Here is a 24,457-nt window from a genome sequence, read left to right on the forward strand (position 1 = left end):
TCATTGTTGCCTCGGCCGATAGGGGAATGACTGTTGTCTGAGTCAAGTTGTTGTCAACTGAATCTGAAAAAAAAAAAACAAAACAAAGTAAAACAAAAAAGCAGTGGAAAAAGAAACCCTCATTTTCCTAACAATGCATATGCTGCGGTTTATTTTTGTTGCCAGCTAAGCAATGCACTCAGTTAACCTTTGCTATATTTGGATTGGTCAAAGGGCTTCAGATCAGCCTCATCACCAATGTACCAATGAAAATGACAACATCAAAAGAACAAGGAAGTGTTCACAAAATTCCCAGACCAAATGGAATAAAGACGTGTCACGTCATTGTCACGGGCCATCCTGTGATCCCACATCATACGCTAGTGTTGAATGCAGTGTATAATTACATGAAAGGTATAAAGGCTCAGACTGGACTCTCCAGTTGTGAGAACACCCACATCAAATAAATTAGTAAATCACAAAATTAGGTACTAGTACATATCTTATCTGACATCCATGTAATCTGTACTATTGAATTAGTTTACAAGACCGGGGACATTTGTGGTAGCAGTGACAGTTTTTCAAAAATGCTTAAATAAAGCTTCTGGATATTATATTCTTTGACTTACTGCGTATATTATATAAGATTCCTAACTTCCCAACATACAGTCGCAAATTCTTGCTGATAGGGTCTGGAGGAGTGACACAGTCTTTAAGTCTAGTTTCCACTTGGATACATTTCACTGTTATTATCTTCGGTTATGTAAGAGGGGCACATCACATGTCCTCAAGGATCCCATATATACACCCAGAATACACCTTTTAAAACACCTATGCACAAGAACATACACGTAGACTGAGCGTGTGTGCGTGTTTGTGTATGGGGTGGGGTGGGAGGTCTGAAACTGGAAACTGTTGCCTGATCTTTGACAGCTTTGTACTGATGAATTAACACAAGCCACAGAGTTACGGTTACTTTGCATAGCTCCAGGCTCACTTATAGCTGACACTCAGCGCTCAGGACGACCTGTTCGTTACAGCATTCTCCCTGGGGAAAGTGTCATGGCTTCAACCATTATTCTCTTTATTACCAGAGAGACCACGCCGCTCACATTACACTGTACATGGGAGATTTCTGTCAGATTATTCCCCCCTCTGTGTCCCAAAGTTTGCCCTGGTGTACAAGGATCAGGAATGCGTGGCCTGTGAACAGAGCAGTAGAATCTGGCATGCTGACATTTTCCTTTTCCCTGCTCCTTCCCAGAATGCTCCCTCGACACTCTCTCCAGTTTCACAGCCCTTCTTTTAACTTCCTGACAGGAAGGAAATCTCAGGGGCAAGAGGTGCATCTCCCCCTTCGTCTCTCCGTTCCCCTCCCTCTGATGTTAATTAGTGTGCGAAAGTCGGAGCAAGTTTGGATCAGTTATTTCAGGCTGGCCAGAACCCGTCTTTGTCAGAATAATCCTTCATCGTCGCCTGGGGCTGAAACCCTAGCCGGCTCTTGATATAGACCCATGGTCAGCACTGGTCTGATATAGGATTCTAGCACCTGAACACGCAAGCCTCCTACCCAACATGGGACCTGCTGAACCTGCTCACCCTTCTGATGCACGCAGACACACACACACTCACCCTCCCCTTATGTGATCCCTCACTCTTTTCTCTTTGTCTCACCATCTCTCTGTAATGGCTCTGAAGAGCACCACGACCCGGCATTTAAATGTGATCTAATTTCATCCCGCTTTATCTGCATCTTTCAGCCATTGCAATGAATTTGTTTACACATGGCCTGTATTAACTTACCCTTTAAACAGACTCTGCAGAAACCAGAAACTCTGTCCATCAATCAGTCTGTCGGTCAGCCTGTTTGCTTGTTGGTCTATTTGTGTCGTGATTTACTCCTAGCCTGGTTCACCTCAGTGAAGCATGATTAAACTCTCTGAGGACAAGAGAGGTGGTTTCCCTGTTCTGGTTGCGTTGGAGACAAATGTACATATTCTCAGAGGCTACAGCAGATGACTAAGCTCTCTCTTCCTCTGTCTCCCACTCTCCTTTCTCATGCTCTCCCTCTCTCTCACTCACTCTCTCATTTTCACACACATACACAAAGTCGTAAAAATCCCACAGATGAGTAACAGACATTATCAGCCCTGAGGTAATCCGGTCTTGTGATGGAGCGATACAGAGTATGCAAAAATGTTGCATTTTCAATCTCAGCTTTGCAACAACACAGGCCTCTGCAGGTGGAGGTGCACTGTAGCCTGCAGGGAATGATGGTGCTTATGTGTGTGTGCGCGTGTGTGTGTGCATGCATGCAGAAATTTATTATTTATTAACATAGCTCATAAATGTTTAAATAGAACTTCAGCAGTGGTTCATTCACATTATTCTCATGGAACATATTTGCCTGCTTGTGCGTTCCACTTAAAAGCACTGAGGACCAAGGCCAAACATTAATTTATCCTTCCTTTCTCTCTCTCTCTCCCTCTCTCACACACACACACACACACACACACACTCACACACACACATAAATACCGGCACATGTGAAACCAAACATGAAAAGGCACGCATCGAATGCAGGTTGCCTTTGACAGAAGAGCTTCACAAAGCCATAGAAATGTGCACATGCATCCACACAAAGGAGACCACGTACGGCTCATCATCCCTGTAATGGGTGGCCTCCTCTATTGCCCTGCAGGGAACATGTGACCGTCCCTGGAATCCCCTTTTCACAGATGAACAGGGCCTGAACAACATGGCTCCCTGCAGAGGCAATGAAGGCCCTCAGTTGTCGCATGTGCTGGCCTTTTCAAACTGACCCCAGGCCTGCTATGGAGCTGAGAAGAAAGGGAAAGTTTTAGGCAGCTGAACGAGACACAAAGTGACAGAGGGACATGTGGAACTGATGCAGAAGCAAGGATGACTTTCAAAATTAAATAAAGAGGCTAGAAACACGAGAGCTGAGCGTCTATAAGTTTATTGTTTCTTTCTTTCGAGGTCAGTGGGACAACAATTTGTTAGCGTATGTGTGAGCAGTTGCTCTCACGTTTTAGTCATGTGGACATTCCTGTTCTCCCTCACACCACCCGATAAACAAGAGACTGTTTGATGATGGGGACGATTATTTAGCCTACTTCTGTTGCCAGCTCGTCTTCTGCCCTGCTCAGCTGTAAAGAATGCCCTAATTTCAGTTCCAGCGGGTTAACAAACAACCACACACGTACTTGTACACACTCACTCACACATCTCTTTTTCACTTACATACTTGAATCTCCTCTCTTGTCTCTGGTTTCTTTCTCACATTCGCACACACACACACACACACACAGGTCTGATTTTGCTGACCCAGTGACATCGGGCAGCACGACGCTCCAGTTCTCCTGCACAGAGAGAGTCCCTGTAGTTTTCGGCGCTTTGGCATAACACTGACTTCCTTGCAGACACAACAGTGTCATGGAGCTTTGTTTCTCTGTGATTCACTCCAGGCCACTGACCCAGTCTCGAAGAGAAGATACACTCAGTCACTCATAAATACACTTGAATGTGTCTGTTTTTGCACCTGGACAGACATACAGACATGATGGCCTAGAATATGTCTGGGCTCATAGGCTGTCTTTCATGGATACGTATTGTGAATACTGCGAGTATGACTTTCTTATCTCTCTTTGTGTGTTCATGTGAAATATCTGAAAAATCTGCAGCTCTGTTTGTCCTTGACCGATTGACATAGAGGTCACATTGAGTTTTTTTTTTTTTCTTACATGTTCAATTCAGGTCAACTTCCTGTTTCTGTCTGTTCAATCAATAAGTCTCGATTAACCACACACTTCTTCTCCACTACTCATGTCTGTGCAGAATGCTGGCGCTTCCCTCTTAGACATTTATTTCTGCTTAATTTCTCAATTTCTGATCAGTTTTATGTTTTAATGTCACTTTCTTGTTAGTGTTAGATGCAAGGATCGATACTCTTCTCATGTCTGACGCTAAATATAAGACTACAGCCAACAGTCGGTTAGCTTGGCTGAGTAGTTTGTTGAATAAAAACACAACTTGTCATTTTTGAATCAAATTTGCTTTTTGTACAGTTTAGTCTAAACAGACAAGATGTTGCATTTAATTTGTGAGCTTTAGAAGTGCTCTCAGGCAGATTTTGTTGCATGTGGACAGAGCCAGGCTAAACTAACTGCAGTCTTGTTAATATTCTGATCAAACTATTCCTACCTAAAGGAAGTAATAAGTAATAAATATGATTATGAAGTAACAAAGTCACTACAAAAACTGTATGCTGAATTATATAAATAGACATGCTGTACGGTGAGGAAATTACACAAACTCTAAAAGTAATTAATAGTTAAAAAATATTCTAATATAACATTTAAATATAATATACATTCTTCCCTTGTTCTCCAAGTTGCAGCTTTCCATATTTTTTGTCTCTGCCTATCTGTCTCTCTCCCCGTGGAGGCCCTTATAATCCAATAATCCATCTTAATCCAAACTGAGATTACATGAGGTGAAAGAGCCACTTTGTGCATGAGATTATCCTCCAGTTTAATTCACTCCTGTAGTTTATGTTTATGTTAAATGCACGCACACACAGGTTTTTTTTATATGCCCTCATGTGCTATTGTATTTGCATGAGTGTGTATGCATTGTATGGGGAGGAGGGTGCATACTGTGCTTCTTTAATGAGCAGCTGTTCCCCCAGTTCTTCATCCCTTCCCTCCGTTCTGTGCATTAGCAGAGGTCAGTCCGGTGCTTTTTAATCCTGCCAGTCTGATCCCCATCACGTTTCACCTCCTACACTCAGCCTACTGCCCCACTGCCCCTTAATGTCTGCTCTACAAACTCTATGCTCCTCAGCTAACTTACTGGCCCCGTGACACCTGTAACACAGGCCTACCTGACATACCTGTAACATTGCCCCTAATCTAAACGGTATGCTTGCTTTGCCTTCACCAGTTTCTCATCATTAAACACAGACGGCTCAGATAGGGCCCTAAAAGACGACTCAGTTTAATCATCATCTTCTCTTGTCTCGTCTGTCATCACAAAGCTGAGAGAAATCCGCTGTGAATTACTATTGGACTGACTGTCATGTGTTCCTAGAGTCCCGTGCATTTGCAATGCTCCACTCTGCACTATATTTAAGCTGCCCAGCTGGCACTACCATCCCGCCAAGTCAGCCCCTTCCCCCCCTCCTTGCCACTCACCCTCGCTCACAGATGCACACACCCCACAAAGATGTGTGTGCATGTGCAGGGTTGGTACGATGGTCCTCTGCCTCCACTATGCCCTTGTACGGTTGTATGACCCACAGACCAGCATGCCCCACTGGTGTGGATTTCCATTCCTGGAGCAAGCTCACTCCTCAAACATATATTCCCCTCAGCCAATATCTTGTCCGGTCAAGTCTTATGTCTACTCTCCACGTGGATATTCAGCACTCACACACATGCTTCATGTATAAGACATGAACCCATGCCATTTACACACATGCTACATATATATAGACATTGTGGATGTTCAGTCTATACTGCCCATAGAGTGTATAATAGTGCATGGCCTGCCTCACGTTTTCAGTGTACATTTCACCAACTGACAGGATTAGTAACATTAAGCCCTGAACTCTTGAACTCAGGACTTCTAGAGTGCAGGGCTTAATGCACTCAGATAACATTGAGGGTGGACAATCACTGTTAGATCCAGCAGACCTCACACTGGTTTGTTATGTATTTATCTGTGTGTGTGTATGTGTGTTTGTGTCTAAGCTGAGCCTTGACTCTGATACTGATTGTGTGCACATCTGAGTGCAACACTATGCACACCCTCCGAGAGAGACTGTCTCAAAATGTGGGCCCAATCTCCATTTTTAAACAATATTGAATCTTGCCTGTCTCCTGTGGGTAGGAGTTTTCACTTTGTCCATTCAGAACTGTTGGCTCCTTTGACGTGGTGGGATAAAACGTTGTAAGAGCTAATTCTGAACTAACTGAAACAGTCACTTAGAAGAGAAGACTGTCCATTAAATATTAGGCTACATCCAGTTAGCTTAGCTTAGCATAAGGAAACAGGGGGAACAACTAACCTGGCTCCGTGTAATGGCGGCAAAACCATTGAGGCTTTGTGTTGGTTTCCCGGCTCTGAGCAGTGGAGCAACAAAGACTCCATCAGTTTACTTTGACTAGCGAGAAACTGTCCAGCACACAACTTCTCATAAAACAACACTGACACACTTTGGTTTTTGGCATGGATTAAGCAAACATTATATAAAGTGTTAATTAGTGAGGTAGATAGGCAGGAAGTTTTGATACATCTGAAGGAGTCAGTTGTTTACCGGTTTTTCCTGTCTTTATGCAAAGCTAAGGTAACCAGCTGAAGGGTGCAGCCTAACCTTGTATTGAATGGACAAATATGAAAGTGGTATTAATTTGGCATCAATTGGGATTAACAAAAATTCCTGAAATGTTGAACTGTTACTTTAACACTTGAGACCAGAAAGCCATTGTTCCCCATATTTGCATGGGTTATTCTTTTAGTACTTCCAAAATGTCTCTCCCTGTAGTTCTGTGATGTTTTACAAAGTGCTCCAAGCCTTAATATAGCACAGCATCTGAGTTCAGCCACCAGTGAAAAGAAACACTAATGCAGCACAGAATGACTGAATTATTGATGCCCAGCTGATGGGCTGTTTACACATTTTCTCAGTCCCCCTCAAAATACATGTGGGTGTGTATGTGCCAGACAGAAAGCCAGACAGGGAGATAAAGGAAAGGGAGATTTCACCACGCAAAGTGATCATCATTTTGGCTGCCAAACAAAACCCTCCTCTCCTCTGGTCTCCTCTCCTCTCCTCTCCTCTCCTCAGCAGGTCAGCATGTTTCCTGTCAGAAGCAGACGGAAACTGGCTCTCCACACTCGCCATGGAAAAAGCACTTGGGACAACAATTCACCCAGCAGCTGCTACAAAGGAGACAGGGACAGTGGAGAGAAATAGGGCATTGGAGAGAATGAGGCCAGTGGGGCTCCCCCTACACACAAACATACAAACATATATATATATAAATAGATATAGATATATAAACATCTAGTGTGGACACTCTTGGTGCCACCATGTCCTGTACACATTGCTATAAAATGTCGTGTCTAATGCATTAAGGGAATATTTCAATGGACCTTTTGTCCCTTGTGACAAAGTAATGCAGTGTGTCATTTTCAGACAAGACTAACTATAATCAGCACTGAATTGACTTACCCAATACCCACTAATGGTAGCTTTTATGAGAGCATTCAAAGTACAGATAGCCTAACTGGAACACACTAAATTGTTGTTCTTGTTGAGCAACAGTAGAACAAAATAGCGATTTCATAGAATTCTTTGGTCTTGCTGAATAACACCAGCTTATATTGAATTTAATACTTGGAAAGCGGTTTCAGTCGAAGCACAAACAAGACGAGGCATGTGACAGAAACTGATGAGTCTGTGTTTACTCTGCACATCCACTGATGCAAATACAGACAGTACATGAGCTTGTGTCATGTACACACACACACATGTGCAGCTGAGCGCACACTAGTCACACTCACTAATGCACAGCCGAGCATCACAAACTCAGAGGGGCAGACTAGAACCCTGCAGTTATATTTTATTTTTGTTTTGTTGCTTAACTCATATGAATGCATTAGCCCTGAAAATTCCCCTAGAAATCACCTTAAAATAGTGCTGAGCCTCAAGAAGGAGAGATAGCTTAGCAACAAGAGGAAAAGTCCCCACCAGCAGATGACTGTCTCTCAAACTCCAATAATTCCCTGCTAAAGGGTATCTTGTTTTCCCCAGGAAATCTGAAACCAACCATAAATATCCCATTCACCCAGCAACAGAAAGGTGGTGACAAGAGCGTCACAATTGTAGGTGCCTTACCAGACAATAGGAGTTCACAGCTTCACCACAGAGAGCCACACATCTAGTTTTGTGGTGAAAAAGCTGCTGATGCATCACAGTGACATGTGTAGAGTGAACAGTATTGGGTCACATCGCTCATCGGGAAACATTGTGACTTTGACAGTGTGGGAGTTGATGTACAAGAGGTGGGATACAGTGAACTGTGTTTGATGAAGTCTTCTGAGGACAATAGCTGGGCATCGCTGGGCAAGGAAGCCGTTTGTGGTTTCCAGTAGCAGTTAGTGCATATAAGGACATACTCTCGATATCCACCTCGCTTTCAGCACAGAGGCTGAACAAGAGTCCTGGAAATACAGTGCAGACAACACTAGATAGACTTCTATAGTTGCAGTTAAGTCATTTTTAATCTTTTAAAATCCTATTTATATATGTACACCTTATCCTTTTTTACATCTTGTCTTAATGGCTTTTCATGTACTATGTAAACGACCGTTATGTAAACCACTCTGAGTTGCCATGTTGTTGCAGGTGACAGAAGACAGAAAGGAAAATTCACTTGTGTGTTTGTTTCTGTAAGGTTTAGAAAGTGATAAAGAAGTGCAAATGGCTGAATTGTTTTTGTACAGCATGGTAGGATGTTACTCTATGAACAAACCTGCAATTACAGTTATGGGCAATTATGAGACAGTATTATACCACAAGAATAAAATTTCATTTTATAATAAATATATTCATCCGCCTCCTCATTTTAAACTGTCAGAGAAGAAGAGACAGTGGAAAATAACCTCGGCAGAGTATTTGAGTAGGTGGGTGGGTTGCAGATATTGCAAAATGATGTGCCTTTGGAGCCTCTTCCCAGAGTGTTGCTATGCAGACCTGCTACCTTGGGGCTATAGGAGAACTTGAAAGACGCAACCATAAAAACACATGAGAACTCACATACACATAAACACACAGACATACAGAGAAACAGGCAGTCAGATTGGTCTCTGTAGACAGGGCATGAGTCATCCTCTATTCCAGTCCCAACTGTGACCCAGCCCGGTCACGTAAACAAGACAAGAAACTAAAAACCTGAATATGGGGGCTGCATATGCATGCAGCAAATACAGTAACTGTAGGAAGAAACGGGCAGCTAAAGTTTCAACAAGTGTGACAAAGTTAAAGGTCTCAACAACATACCTTTAGTTAAAAAAAATAAAAAATAAACAGCATGCACACATGCACAGCTCGTGTGGCCTTCAGTTTGTGTGGAATGCAGATTGGTGGGTTGGGTGGGCAAATGTCCCTGGAGCACAACTCCACCTCTCCCAAAGATCTGCATCTGTTCAGCCTGTAGAGACATGTGCTCAGCTGTGCATTAGTGAGTGTGACTAGTGTGCGCTCAGCTGTGAGTGTGTCATTGTGTGTATATGAGTAACGAACAGTGGGCTGTAGTCTGCTTTTGTGCATGTGGGGACATGTGTTGCCCCTCTTTCTGTGTGTGTGTGTGTTGGTCCAAAGGTTGGGGTGGGGGGGCTAATGTGGCATTCTCCTGCTGCTTCCACCGCCTGGTTCGTACCTCAGCTGTCCCAGTGGACCGAAGCCAGACGACACTCATAGCTCTGGTGTGTGTCTGCACTCTGTGACCCGGGACAGTGTGTGTTTATAGTTGTGTGTGTGAGTGTGCGACTGCATTGTCTGTCCCAACATCAAGCAAAAAAAGGTTTGTGTAAATGAAGGAGTGAAGTACGGAGGACCCTGCGTTGGAGCTCTGTGGAGCGGTGAGTCACTGCTCTGGTTCAAGCTTCGGTCCAGACAGCACGACTTCCTCTGGTGGATCACGACAAAACTTACAGTGGCATCAAACAAACCGCATAAAGAATGCTCTGTAACATGCAAGTATTTGAACAAACAGAACATTGCATAAGCGCTGCCAACACTTGGAAGGGGAAAAGGTTTTCAAAGACACGTCAGTCACTAAATATATTTCTAAATACAGGTTGGGTAAGTCTGCTGTCACAGAAAATGTACAGAAAAAAACAAACAATAGTACAAAGTTCATGTATCTGAGGCAATGTAAATAACAGTCATGCAGATATATGTTCTCAAACTGCAAGGCAATAGGACAGCACAGCAACAGCAAAGAACTGCTTAAGGTTCTTTAGATAAATAAAGGATCAGTTCATTTCACAGGTGTTTATAGCTCCAGTCTCTTATATTATGCTCCAAATCAAAGCCCAAACACCTAAACTTAGAGCCAGTAGTTCAGCTAAAGTAATATAAATACGTACAATTAAAGGGCTGGTTCACCAACATTTTCAGAAACCTATTTTCTCATGTATGTTGCCTGACATTTAGCCACAAAGACAGTGCTGGTTTTATTTGCTTTAGCTGTGACACATCCGTCTTGCATAACCTATGTACTTTAAATGCTTTCTTAGGGACAAGTTCTTTTTGTTTCTTGAAAGAGACTTTACCATTGAAGTGGTCAAATATAATTAATCACAAACTAAACTCTATTCACTTGCATTTAAATGGCGTGAAGGATAAATGGATAAAACCATAATTAGCATGGCTAGTAGTTGAAAATTTATCCCATATATTTAAAACTGAGCTTTTGCTGTTGATTTCGGCCTACGGCCTGTCTTGACCTGCAACAAGCAGGTCAAGGTTTTCTTAACCTGCATGGTAGGATATAAATATAAAAGAGCGAATGTAAAAGAGACGAGGAGAGGAGAAACACCACTGTATGTCTGTGGTAAAGAGAATAAAGTAAAGTGTGCCAGAGGGATGTAGGAACAACTGAGCTTTAGACCATATGGTCAGAAGGTGAGTGGATTGGTGTCTAATGGGATTGATTTAATCTTCTTTTACATTAACAGGAAGACAGAGAGAGAGAGAGAAAGAGACACTCATTTAGATTCAGAAAACAACCTAAGTGCAGTTTGCTTGGTTTTGAGGAGTCAGTCAACTATTGTATTCAAGAGAGGAAAATCTCAGCATGAGACAACAGGACATATTTATCATTTTTAAAACATGTTCCAGAGGTTCTAACTGGGCTGCTACATTTACTCATGTACTGTACCCAAGTACAAATTAAGAATAAATTCTACTGAATTCAAATCCAAATGTATACTTCCACTCCACTAAATGTCTCTGTCAGCTTTTAGTTACCACTTTACTTTTCCGATTACAGTAGCTCACGCCAGTCCTGTCCAAGCAAAACCACATATTTCCAAATATGGTGATTTGGAATTTTTCTGACAAGCTGAAGGATGAGGTGCGCCTTCATGGGTTGAGAAAATTCTCCGACATCCTTGAGATAATTACAACACAAAAAATAATAGTGGATTAGTTGGAAAATGCATGTAAAAGGCTCATAAAAAGTTCATTTTTGACAGATATGTGGTTCTCACGGAACAGTGATTATAAACATATGATCCTATAGAATATGATGCATTACTGCAGATTAACAAACACAAAATAAAACATCTACTGCAGTAAAACGCAACATTCACATTCAGGCGGCAGTAATATGAATCCAAAAACGTCAGATGTAATAGTTAAACACATACAGGGAACACTCACATACTTTTACTTTAGTGAAGTTTTGAATGCAGGACTTTTGCTTGTAGTGGAGTGTTTTCACAGTGTGGTTTTGGTACTTTTACTTGAGTTAAGCATCTGAATTCTTTCTCCACCACTAAATCTGCCATAGAGCTGTCAGAATAACATCAGAATAGAATCACTATTACATTAAAACAGATTAGTAGAACAACAACATCTACTTTACTGTCAAGCAAACAGGACTATCTCACCCTCCTCTCATGCGTCGTCTGCTTGCCTGTTGTTCAACCTCATCTCACTGTGATGTGACTAAACATGTTAATGAGGGAACACTGACTTGTTGCTGAACCCAAGCTGCTGAGAAATTAAGATACCCACATCATTTCACCACAACGTGTCCCTCATACTTTCAAGATCAGCTGGCATTTAACACCTGTCTTAAATTCCCTTACACATACCCAGAGCAGCCACTCATCCAAACCCCACCTCTCACTCGTCCTCTTCAGTAGCTGGTGCTGCCAAACCGGTTCCTCCTCCTCCTCCTCCTCCTCCTCCAGTAGCGTGTGTACCTGAAGTTTTTCTTTCCTCAGGGCACCAGCGGGCGAGTGTAAACATCCATGAGTCATCACTGTTAGATGAAATAATCAGTCTACCATCATTATTAGTGACTAATCGTCAGTCTTTTTCCACTGGTGTTCCTATACATGTACGTCTGCTCTGTTACTGATTTGACTGCAAAATGTCTAGCTGCTTTACGTTCTACTCAGTGCACTTATTCGCCTAAGAGCCTGTTTTGGCTCTTGTTTACAGGAAGTAAACAAGAGCCAAAACTGTCATGATAGACTTTAAGCTTTCTCGAAACTCTCATATACTGATGATGCCTGGCACTCGGGCTCACTTACTGACTGGAAGTGACATCATTACACACCCAATAGCAGGGTAGACACAGCTGCTGCTCTATAAATTAACAATAAAACCAGCTATTGTCCTTAGCTCACTGTAAACAAACCTGCACCCATCATTCATTTTATCAGCTGCAGCTGTGTCTACCCTGTTGAGAGACTTTAGGGAAAAAAGAAAACTGTTACTATTACTACTTATTAGATATCTTAATGTTTCATTGTGGACAAGTGCTATGTCTGCTGTGACCTTTGACTTAGCACTTCTAGATGTACTTTTAACACGCATGTCTGAGAGTTTTCACGTCATTTCACACTACACACTGCCCTCAGTCAATTCTTTACTCATCACAACTTTCATGGAAGTGCCTAATAACAAGGCAGTGTCAGTATCACAGGTTTCCTTGAAGTGTCACAGGCCACTGACTCAGTGTTTGCTTAAATGTGTAACATAATCGCAGACTGAAATCCAATTCACTTTATTGTGATTCACTACACCGACTGCGGGGGGGACGTCTGGAGGCACAGTTTTGTTTCATAACACAGACACCAGGTATAAAGCAGCACAAGACAACAATGTAACCGCTGGCTACAGGAGCTTCAGGTTAGGCGACATGAGGAATGAGCCCAGCAGTTTCTCTTGACCTGCTTTCTCAGTATAAACGCAAATCTCAATCAGTAAACAGAGACTTCCTGCTTCCTGTTAAAAAGAGATAAAACCCACTTTTGGGTTTTGTCACAATCCAAAAACATATCATGTCAAACCAGAAATCATCCCAAAGCAGCACTTTTCAGTTAATAATCATTTTTATTTTCTTTAGAAAAAGAAACTATCACAACTTCATTTGGTTACTGTACAGTTTCTCTTGTCATAGTCACTCAGTCTGATAACTGGTTGTGATTTCATGCTGGAACACCAAACACCCTCCTACTAATGCACACCACTAGTACAACATGACAGTATACAACTTTCTCTTTTTCCACTTTTGCATTTTACATCTTCTGATAATCTGGACTGAATTGCAATAGAAACCACTTCTATTAAAAAAAAAAAAAAAAAAAAAAAAAGGAGACAGAGTAAAAAACCCTGACATGTTCACTTCGGAAACGGGGGACGAGAGAAGGAACTCTTTGAGCGGTGTGGTCCGTACAACATGCACCTGACGTGTTTCTGTGTGCGTGTGTGTGTGCACTTTTGGACAGCACCATAATTCACTAGAAGTGTGTGTGTGTTTAAGAGGTTCCCTGTCCTACATGAGACAGAGTGAAAGAAACGAGAGAGACATGGATCGCGGGGGGAGGAGAGAGAGAGAATCTAGGTCAGATTGTGGAGCATGCAGACCCCCTTCGCACAAGCACTCGTATACGCATTCTCTCGCTCTCAGCGGACGGAGCTGCATGCGTGTTCATCCACGTTCGGGACAGAGTACTCTAAGTGGAACACAGTTTAATGCAAGATTAAGGGATGTATCAAGTATGTCTCCCTGAGATACACTTCTCTCTTCAGTACCATGAAAACCTTCCTTTGTCACTGAACCATCCTGTCAACTCTTATGCACCTCCCCGATAGAAAAAGAAAAAGCTTGGCTCCCATTAAACATACCACCCTTCATTTTACCCCCCCCCCGCCCCATCTTTCTCACCTTGCACTGTTCTTCCATTAGGATTAACGCACTACTGCCAACAATCACAGCAGCCAATTAGAGGTGTGGGCAGGTGACATTCATACAAATTCTTTCTTCATAAAGCTGACTTTCCACCCCACAGGTGTGTATGTGCAATGACCCGAAGCCCCCACCCCCCTTCGGTCTATGCATGCTATATAAGTTTCTGTGAGGTAGCCTCACACAGCAGTCTCACGCAAACCAGTTCGTGAAGTACCAAGTGTGACGTGACGTTGTTGCGACAGTCTGAGTGGAGCTACTGCCTCTTTTCACGCAAATGGGGGAGTATAGAGGACAGGAGGGGCGGGGCGGTGGCAGGGGTGTGTAAATAGGTTTTCCTACGCCCTCTTAACGTCTCCCACAGTAGCACCACAAAGCTAAAGCACACGTACATACTAACATCACATACCGAGCCAACATGCAAGCACCAGCGATCAGGAACGGTAGGAAAAGAGTGCCGTTAGAAAAGACAAAGATGTGAAGAGTTATTGCTAAAAAAAAACATTGTTGTAATTAGTCAATACATGAAGCCGATCCCTCACTACTTGTGTTAAGGCCTTTCTGTTGTGTATATCCAAGTGATAATTATTTCAGTGTGCGCAGGGCCCAAACATTAGAGGCATGATTCATTTCTTTTCTATTAAATATGTTGGCTTAACTGATCTTTTGTAACTCTAACCTGATAAGAGTAAACTCTGTAGCCCTTTTCAAGCTTCATATAAACTCATATAAACACGTCCCGAGAGAGGGTGGCGTCCTCTGAGTGTTAAGAAAGAGTGCGGCAAGTGAGGCAAGTGACAGTGCAGGTGTGCTTGAGTGCATGCTATCAAAAACACAACACTCACGTGAGAACACACGCAAGTTAAAAACATTTGCTCATTTAGGAAGCTGTCCACTCACACAAGGAGGTTTTTAAAAAGCATTATCTAAATCAAACCTTATCAATGACTGTATATAGAAACTCCACAGCCGCAGAAAATCCTCTGTATAAAAACTTTTTTATTCTCTCTCTCTGTCTCTGTTCAGCTAATATTAAAAACCAGGAACTGGGGTGTCGACACCTCTCAGTAGAAACAAATAAAAGAACAACCAAACAAGTTTTAAAACCTAAACCCCACTTTTTCCTGTACTCTGACTCCTCCTGAGGAGCTCAGAGGAGGAAAAATTGGAAGAAGAGAGGAGATTACGGGACTCTCTCTCTAAGAGACAAGTTTTGGTAGGACCGTGCGAAGAGGTATGGCCTCTCCAGAATCTCCCATCATGTTGCTCCTCAGTTTGTTGTTGGCAGTTGCGGTGCCTAATCCAGGCCCCCCTTTGGCCAGGATAGAGGGGAAGGAGGTGCTGTGGTGCTCGGGAAGCCTTTTCACTGTGGCCCCTGGGCTCTTATCGGTCCCAGGCAGGGGCTTGGGTAGGCGACGATACAGCCAAGGGTGTCTGAGGGCCTGGCTAGGGGTGAGACGAGACGAGGGGTCCCAGTCCAAACACTTCTTTATGAAGTCAGTAAAGGTGGGGTCCTCGCAGCCCTTGAGCGCAGCGCTCCACTCTTTGCTACTTGGAGGACCTCTCATCTTGCCACGGCGAGACCGAGATCCTGTCAGCACAGTGGCCCCTGTGGGCAGGGTGGTGGCTCCGCAGTAGCGTGGGTGGCCCTTTGAGTTGATGAAGTTCTTTGCCCTTTTGGACTGCTCAAGCACCTTCTGTGGAGGCATGCCCAGCAGCTCCATAACACAGGCCAGCTGGTCACCCTCATCCTCACCAGGGAACAGGGGGTAGCCAGTCAGCAGCTCAGCCAATATGCAGCCGAAGCTCCACATGTCAATAGGAAGGCCGTAACGTGAACCAAGGATCACCTCTGGGGCTCGATAGAAACGAGACTGGATGTAGGTGTACACTCGCTGGTGTTCAAAACAGCTGGAGCCAAAGTCAATCACCTGGTGGAAATGGGAGAGAAAAGAACCGTATGAGTGAACTTCAAATGTATAAAATGTGTTTTGGGGCTTGTACACAATTTCACGAGCCACCCATAAAGGTGCCAGTGCCCTACCTTGATGCCACTGCGTCCCTGCTGCTTGAGCAGGATGTTTTCTGGCTTGAGGTCACAGTGGATGATTCTGTGCCTGCTCAGGGCCTCCAGGCACTGAAGAATGGAGTGTGCAAACTTTCTGACCAGTGGTAGGCTAAATCCCTGGAACTTGTTGCGTTTGATAAGCTCATACAAGTTCATGCTCAGCAGCTCGAAGGTCATGCAGATGTGGTTGCGGAAGGTGAAGTGTTCAAGCATGTGCACGACATTCATGGTGCCGTTACGATCCTGCTTGCGCAGGTGCTCCAGGATGCGAATCTCTTCCTGTGCCTGCCGGTGGAAACGCTTCTCATTGCGCACCATTTTCAGAGCCAGGTGCTGCTGCAGTTTATGGTCGTATACCTTAGCCACCTGGCCAAAGCTACCTTTACCAATAATCTAATGAGGGCAAGAGAGAAGGAGATAAATGTTAGGTCAGCCACCAATCAGATTTAAGGTCATTAATTTTACAGACAGTCAAATGTGATTGCGACAAGCTACAAATACAAATGACATATGAGTCTGACCTTGAGGAACTCGTAGCGGTAAGCCAGATGGTCATGAGGGACATGAATGTATCCACCCTGCTCATCATCATAGCCACAGTTGTTGTTGCCTCCAGCGACGGCAGGCCTCTTCTTGGCATTGGGTCCCACAAAGTAGACGTCTGGGTAAGAGTGGATCTCCGTCTGCTCCAGGGTGGTCAGCTGTGATCGGTACAGTCTCAGAGCCTGGTCAGGGGTGAGAGGGCCACACATCTTCCCGCTGTTCCCTCCGTTAACAACAGCGTGTGGGCCCGAGGATTCACTGGAGCCTTTACTGGATTCAGTGCTGCGGCATAAAAGCATGACAGAAACATGGTAATGGGTTTGCTCTGAAAATTGTTTTTGAGTTCATCTGGTGTCACACCTTTGTCTTTCTCACCTGTCTACACTGCGCTCCTTAGACAGGCTGGAGACTGGGGCAGGTTTACTGGGTGTCTGACCAGTGGACCCACTGTTCTGAGTTGTTGTTGTGGTTATGGCATTGATCTTTCGGTTGTTGGTGGAGTCTTCATACAGGTACTTGACCTTCAGCTGGCTACCTCGCACAGTGACCTGATCCCTCATTACCGTCTTGTTACTGACAACCTATTAGAAGGAGGAGAGGGAGCGAGAGAGACAATGACTCAAGAAAGTTGTAAGAAAATCCTTTTGGTGAACACTCCACTTGAGCTTATTCAGCCTACGAAGAGAGTGGACACACTGCACAAGTACAAGACATGTAGTTTAGTATGCTGTATGAATGTATGCAAGAGTGAAAAGAGGACCTCTCAGTTTTTGTGGGTGTGTATCTATCTACAGGTGAGTGACACGTTGTGAACCATGGGGGCTTCTTGTAGCCTGTACAACTACAACCAAGAGGTAACAAAATCATGTAACATTTTGTATATAATAAAAAAACAAAACAAAAACCCCCCCCAAAAGTTAATGAGTCTTTCACGCTGAGGAAGGATGACAGAAATGCTCAAAACATGTAACAATAATAATGTAACCCTCTGGATAGATTTACTGACATATCACCACTACACACTGACACGAGAAGGGAGCAAAGAGAGGTTCCCGATGAAGTCATGATTTATCTCACAAACAAAAGGTAGAATGTGCACCTAGTTGGCAGATGCAGTTCAGGTTTTGTTGGACGCAGTCCTAAATATCAACAGATAACCACAGAGTCATGGGTAGTGAGCTATGAGCAGAGATGCAGCGAACCAGTGAACCAGCAAAACTTGATATTGATCCAGTTTGTGTATATAAATATAAAATAAGGCCCACCCACATGCATACCTGTTTATTGGCTCACCGTTAGTAAACAGGTCAAAGGCAAGGCCTTGCAATTATCTTTTAGTTTGTAAAGACCAGCATTTAACTTTTCGAAAATATCTGATAACGTCAATCGAAGATTTCAATATCACCGCTTACAGTGGTAGGCTTTTTCACTGAGACCTACAACTCAGCTGCTGTACCTTAAAACAAATGAGTTTTCATTACATTGTGTGTCTGTTCCCTTTTAATCCCTTTAGAACATATTTGCCCACAAGTTTTAAAAGTGTCCGATAGGCTTTTACTTGGTACAACCTAAAAGCTTAGACGTGTTTCAGTAAAGCTCACAGTCTTGCTCTCGCCTACATGTAAACAGCTTCACAACACCAGGAATTCATTCCTCTCCACTCTCCGTTTCTCCCTCTCTCTGACCAGCGGAAAGAACCCTCCACAAGATTATGGAGCCCAAGGGAAATGACAGTCATTAAAGTTAGATTATACTCTTAAATTGTAGAAGCAATGTGGCTCTTAATAGAATGTTGAATTTATGTCAGCGTGGCCTTCCTATATACAGACACACCGGAGAGGCATATTTACTGGGTCTGTCTGGCTGTTTCCTTTTCACATGAACACTTCTTATTTTAATGGCAGAATGGTTTCTGAGCGAGGGAGATTTTGGCTCTGATGTTGGTTTTTCTCCCATTAGGTCACCAAACTGCTTCTGTCTTCAGCTTGTACACACAGCTGAGCAGATCTGTGGCTGAAACCATGTCAGCTGATGAAGACAACACAACAACGATATGTACATTGAAAGTAGGTGTTGACATGTTGCACTGAAAGAGTAATCAGCTTGAAGTGTGTTTGCGGTGTAAGTTTGGGTCCTAAAATAGAGGTGGAATTCAGGGTGCATTTCCATACATGTAACCATATAGTCTTAACTTATTACAACACCCATGCTGCTGACCTGGGGTCCTTGTGCAGCTGTTGTCCCAAAGCTGCACTACAAACACAGTGAATGTCATTGATTGAGCCCTTCACACACACGCGCACATACACACAAATACCGACACAGAAAAAAAAAATCAAAGCTTTCTACATGTGGGGCATCAATTGTGATGGATTCTTGACTGGGATGCTGGGGACTGAAAAACATTTGAAAAAGTAACCAATGTTGTTGTTGTTAACCACCCCGTAATACAGAAGGTGGAGTGTCCTCTGTGAGGCAATCTGCATGGTGCAACAGATGGAGAAGAGTTAATCTCTTTCCTGTCAGACAAACACCTCAGTATACTTTTCTCGAGCACACGGTCAGAGTTGCACAACTAAGCACAGGTAGACCTGTGTGAGTAGATCATAGCAGTGCAGAGATATAAGTTGGGCCATGGACTTAAAGTGTCTGTAATTGTGTTTCACTTATTAGTGGTGTATTACGAGCTGGAACTAAGGGCTACTGCAATTCATTTCATCAGTCTGCCTCTTCCCGTAACAAAGAGCAGGGACGACTTCAGTTTATTAGTTTAATAGAGCACAAGAAAAGCTGTACAACGAGCTCAACTAGGGCGAGCTACTGTCAGTCACATTCAACAGAGGATACTACCTCTGTGAGCGTGACAGAAAACACAAAAGGAAAAGGGACAGGACTAGAATAGAAAACTAGGCCTAAACTCTGTGCAAGCCCACTGACGTCGGATTGCAGGAGACAGAGGAAGGGGAGGTGGGGGGGTAGTGTTGATTGCTGATTGTTTGTGGGTCACATTTTCAAGCCCAATAAATCTTTACAATATATCAAAACCAGCCTTTTTCCCTCTGCGGGTGGAGTCCACTGTGTGTGCATTTTCTGCCAAAGGGGCTTTTCAGAGAGGCAAACATAGCGGAAAGGTACCTCACGAGGGCTGCAGCTGACATTTTTAATTGACAATAAATCTATTAACCCTTTTAAGTTAAAACAGAACATCACAAGTTGCGACCAGATCTCAAAGTGATCACAAATATATCTTGTCTGATCATGGTGCAAAATGATATTCAAAAAGGAACAACTACCTTTATTGATCAGCAAAAAAAAGCAACTGATATGGGTTAATATACTGAAGCCATGTATCAAGCAAATGGAAATAGTACTGTAGACTGTTAAATATCCACATGGTGATCTGTGAAATGTGTGTAAACACCCTGTTTTTAAACTGCAAAATTCACATGGCTGGCAACTGCTGCTGGATCTTTGGTCAGAGACACAAAATGGCTACTTCACTTCAGCCACTTTGACACAGTCATGAGAACTGCCCGCTGCAACACACAGCTTCATTTTCCTTCAGGCAGTCAATCAATATTACTCACATGATCACATTATTCTCACTGAAGAGTAAAAAAAAAAAACTTGACTGAATTACAAAGCTTGGAGATAGACAAGAGATAAGTTACACACTAAGCCAAATCAGACTGAGGGCAAGAGGAAGGGGTGCAAATGTGATGAATGGGAACAAGGCCGATCAGGGAACATCTCTCTGGAGAACAGGATGTCTGGAGACAGAGCGTGCTTCAGCACAGGAAATACAGCTTTACTGGCTTTGTGTGTGTGTGTGTGTGTGTGTGTGTGTGTGCGCACATGCTATACTTACTGTGTGTTTGGGCATGGGGGGCAGTCCTGATGGACTATTTGTGTCTGCTTCGTCTTTAAGGATGTGGTCTGTTCTCATGTAGGAGTCATACAGACCATCTCCATGGCGTGCTGAAGGAGACAAAAATTAACAAAATAAATCAGTGTGATAATGTGGAATCATCAAATCTGTGACACAGACGCACTCATAGATAAAACCCAAGGATGATGATCACAGGTGATGCATACAGAATACAATCTAATCTCCACAGAGGAACACAATCACCTGTTTGCTCAGACCAGGTAAAGTCCTATTGATTATTTCATCAGCAAACCTTCCTGTGCCAGTGGCTAAATAGACTGAAACAAACAGTTATGCGTGGTCTAACAAGTCCTTAGAGCTGGCCTCAACTAGCCACAACACAGTTGTGTCGACCAGTGGGGATGCACATTGTCTGCCACAACATCCTAACCCACATATACTGTGGACAGGCCATTATTACATCCATTGTATCCTTTGTATCCAATACATTGTATCCAATGCCCCAGCTCCAACCTGACCAGCTTAGATAGGGCTTAGGGTCCCAGATCGCTAGCGCTGCAAGTGGTATTATTGGCCTAATAGGGGTAACATATGCCTCTGTGACGACAGCATCTTTCCGTCTGCCCATCTGTCCATTCAGGCAAAGTCATGTACTGCACACACACCAGGTGTGCTCAGAAATAGAGCTCATATAGAAGGATGCGGGTACGTGTCATTCAATAGTGCTGGGTGTGGATGTTCACCTCAGTGGCATGGAGCCAAACACTAAATGTGAGATGATACAGAGTAGGTGGATGAGGGGACCATTTGGGACTGTAGGAGGAACCCAGTTACTCGAATGACAAACCTCCATCAGCTGGCTGTTCATCTCAAGAGTCATTAAGCTCACCCACACATTGTTACTTCAACAGAAGTAAGCTGCCAGTGTTAGTGACTCTGTTAGTTTGAAATGAGCCTGTGTAGCCCGTTACAATAAGCCATTTACAGAGCTATTGTGATAGGTTAGCTCATTAGTAAAAGCCCAAAACTGTGGCATGTTCAGTGTTCGCTCCAATTAGCCCCTGAGAGTGTTGTAACCATGTGCAGGTGCGTCAGAGCCCATGTCTCCAGCTCGTCAACAGACCAGCTCCGGGACAGATTAGACCTGCTGCCTGGATACAGATGCATTAGACCTGCACTGCACAGCAAACAGAGGCATTAGAGCTCTACGCACAATATCAGCAAGCAAAGACACCCCCCACACCCCCATTACTCTCTGCAGACTCCTAATCACCCAGTGGGGGCTCGGCACTTTCTGTACTTTGTTGTCCAAGCAAACTTTCCCGGGGAGGGGGGAAAAAAATTAAACAATGTCTTAACGTCTATGTAACCAAACATCCAGCCTACTTGGTCCAGCTGGCTTTCAGCTCTCCTCAGCAAAGTGTGGAGAACAAAGTTCAAGCACACAGATACGCAGATCATGTGTCATAAAACGTGTGAGTTGGGTGAAGTCACAGCTCTTTGTCCTTCTCTTCCTGGTATCCTCTGCACAGACACCATAGGGTATATTTGGCAGGGGACACTGACAGCAACTCAAAAACTTTTCTTATATTTTCTAGTACTTTAAGAACTGCTAGTAAACCAAACACGCACAAGAGAGGCAAAGATGGGGGTCACTGCCAATACACATATAAAACAATAACATCAACTATGATGACAGTTTTAATATGCATTCCAAAAAAGTTGCTTAAAAATAAAAAAGGAGCCAGGATCAATTATGAAAGCTTATCAAGCTTCAATAAGACGATTATGCTTACAAGGAAGTCGTAAAAACAGCACAGAGCTTCCTGAACCGTCTGTGTTTGCCATAAGAAGTCTCGTGATTTATATGGAGTTGCAAAGCAAATGAAAACATGTTTACACCCCGCTTCTCGTGAAATGCCCACAGCGCTGTGACATCTGTCCGTCCTCTGCCCACACCGTGACGCGACGTGACATTTCAGCTCGAGGCCAAGAAAGAAATTTGCCAATCAAAGCCATTTTAGTCACAAGATATTTCTGTAAATGCCAACAGATGCTTGGGGGTGAAACTAATGCCACAAACACTAGTAGGCTGCTAGTGTTTCGCTTTCACGTCCAAACTACATTTAACCAAAAAAAGCAAGACAAACATGTTTCGACAACATTTAACAGACAAAGTTACGGACAAAGACTGCGACACTTTGTTATGGTTACCTGTTACTATTGGGCCCTCTGGTTTTCTGCTTATAATCATCATGATTGCAATTAATATGTGATGCCAGCATCCGAAGTGAAAAATATCCTCGAATAAAAAAGTGGAAAGCAAAAACTTGAACTACAGTCACACGTTGCAAACTTGGTTAACTTTGCCGTGATTGGCAGTTTGCTACAGACAAAACTGGAGTCCCAACAATCCTCGAGTTGTGGTTTCGACTGAACTGACTCAAGTTATTTTCTCCTTGTGATTAGCTAACGCTCCTCTTAGCTTTGACTGTAATTTATCCTTGTTTTACTCAAACCGCACAGTTGTGTATTCAGTGTGCTGCTCACACACTCGCCCTGGCTATCATTAGCACTGGCTGCGGTTTGGAAAACCTGAAAGTGGTGGGGGTCGTTTCTCTCGCTTAGCTAGCCAGCTAGCTCGCACAGCCACAAAAACACTCGTCCGCCGGAGAGCCGCTCCCTCTGTTAAAAATAGTTTGAGTCCAAATATTACAGCTTGGTGGTCTGAGCCGTGTGCCCCTCGCCTCTCTCTGTCGGTATAGTGAGTCGATCCAGAGCACCATTCCCGTGCTTATTCCCGGTTAGCTGACTTTGTAGTTAGCAAACAGCAATGCCAGCAACTCGTTGTACCCCCCGTATTTTGCCCTCCTCCGGGACAGCTTGGGGCTGCTTCGCTCGTCTTCGAGGTAGCTAGCCAAAGAAGGCTAGCTCGCTAGCTGCACTCGAGCTTCATGCTGAGTGCAGAAATGAGCGATGCATCGTCTTCGTAGAAGAGCTTCACCTGTACTCAGCACAATAAAGCTGCGGTGTTTAATCCTTCTGTCTCTGCGGTAGGAGTATCTTATTCGACGCAGCTGTGTGTTGTTGCTAAGGGCGTCTTCACTGTGCCCGGAGTCAGCAGCAGGCGAGCAGTGGGCGGGGCGAGGGCGGGGCTTAGCATCCACACCACAACGTGCGGAAGGGCGCCCCGCAGCGCCCGACTGCAGTCTCTGCATGGGAGCCAGTATGAACGTGCTCAGGCAATGCAATACAAATTTGCTTACAAACCTCCCGCATTAATGACAGGAATTATACTGTATATCAGGTAGTAAAATCCTTTCTTGATGTTGCCTCCACCATTAACACCATTAATAAAAAATAATACATGACCACAGCTGCAGTTATGTATGCAAGTAGAGCTTTAACAAACGCTAATAAACGTCTAGTGGAGAAATGTTGATGAATCATCAACAAAAGGTGATAAGCATTATGTCCGCATAGATAGCGGGTAACAATAACGATATCCCAAGTCCACAGCCGTAAATGATAATTTGTTCCTAAATTAATATTGGCCCATGCTCTGTATCACACTCAGGTCAAACAACGCACTGCCAAGACAAATTAAGAATTAAGTTTATTCTATGTCTATATTTCTGTGGAGCTTCTAAGTGTTCTGTAAGGCATTTCTAAATTATTAATTAACACTTAATAAATTAGGAGGTAGAATTATATGTCCAAATGTTGTTTGTCTAAGTACAATTTATTTTACAGATGCAGGACTGAAAAGCAACAGGCAAAGTGGAGCTGGAACTGATTTCTCAATTAGCCGATCAACAGAAAATTCACTGGTTCCAACTTGTTGGAGGTGGATGGTGGGTTTTCTCAGTTCTCTTGAGTTTTGGACTGTTGCTCATTCTAAGTAAGCAACTGTAAGCTGTCGACTTGGCTTTGGATGATTATGATCTGCATTTTCCAAAT

General features: G+C 43.5%; 1 protein-coding gene across 1 annotated transcript; it reads right to left on the reverse strand.

Annotated features, from left to right (window-relative positions):
- Nucleotides 1-13,121: 13,121 nt before the first annotated feature.
- Nucleotides 13,122-23,626, reverse strand: dyrk3 (dual specificity tyrosine phosphorylation regulated kinase 3). The gene is made up of 6 exons (XM_046384167.1): nucleotides 22,712-23,626; nucleotides 20,477-20,586; nucleotides 16,984-17,189; nucleotides 16,587-16,890; nucleotides 16,042-16,458; nucleotides 13,122-15,928 (listed from the first exon to the last, which is right to left on the reverse strand). The coding sequence occupies exons 1-6, from the start codon at nucleotides 22,752-22,754 to the stop codon at nucleotides 15,197-15,199; spliced, it is 1,812 nt and encodes a 603-aa protein (XP_046240123.1). The 5' UTR covers nucleotides 22,755-23,626; the 3' UTR covers nucleotides 13,122-15,196.
- Between the last annotated feature and the right edge of the window lie 831 nt (nucleotides 23,627-24,457).

Source organism: Scatophagus argus, chromosome 3 (assembly GCF_020382885.2).
Source record: "Scatophagus argus isolate fScaArg1 chromosome 3, fScaArg1.pri, whole genome shotgun sequence".
In the NCBI taxonomy this organism is placed as follows: Eukaryota; Metazoa; Chordata; class Actinopteri; family Scatophagidae; genus Scatophagus; species Scatophagus argus.

Excerpts from the sequence above, each read along its gene's own strand:
- dyrk3 (XM_046384167.1), bottom strand. The coding sequence starts at position 22,754 with ATGATGATTATAAGCAGAAAACCAGAGGGCCCAATAGTAACAG. Across the intron at positions 16,459-16,586 it reads ACCGCTACGAGTTCCTCAAG|ATTATTGGTAAAGGTAGCTT; the intron begins GTCAGACTCATA and ends TGCCCTCATTAG. Across the intron at positions 15,929-16,041 it reads AGGGACGCAGTGGCATCAAG|GTGATTGACTTTGGCTCCAG; the intron begins GTAGGGCACTGG and ends CATTTCCACCAG.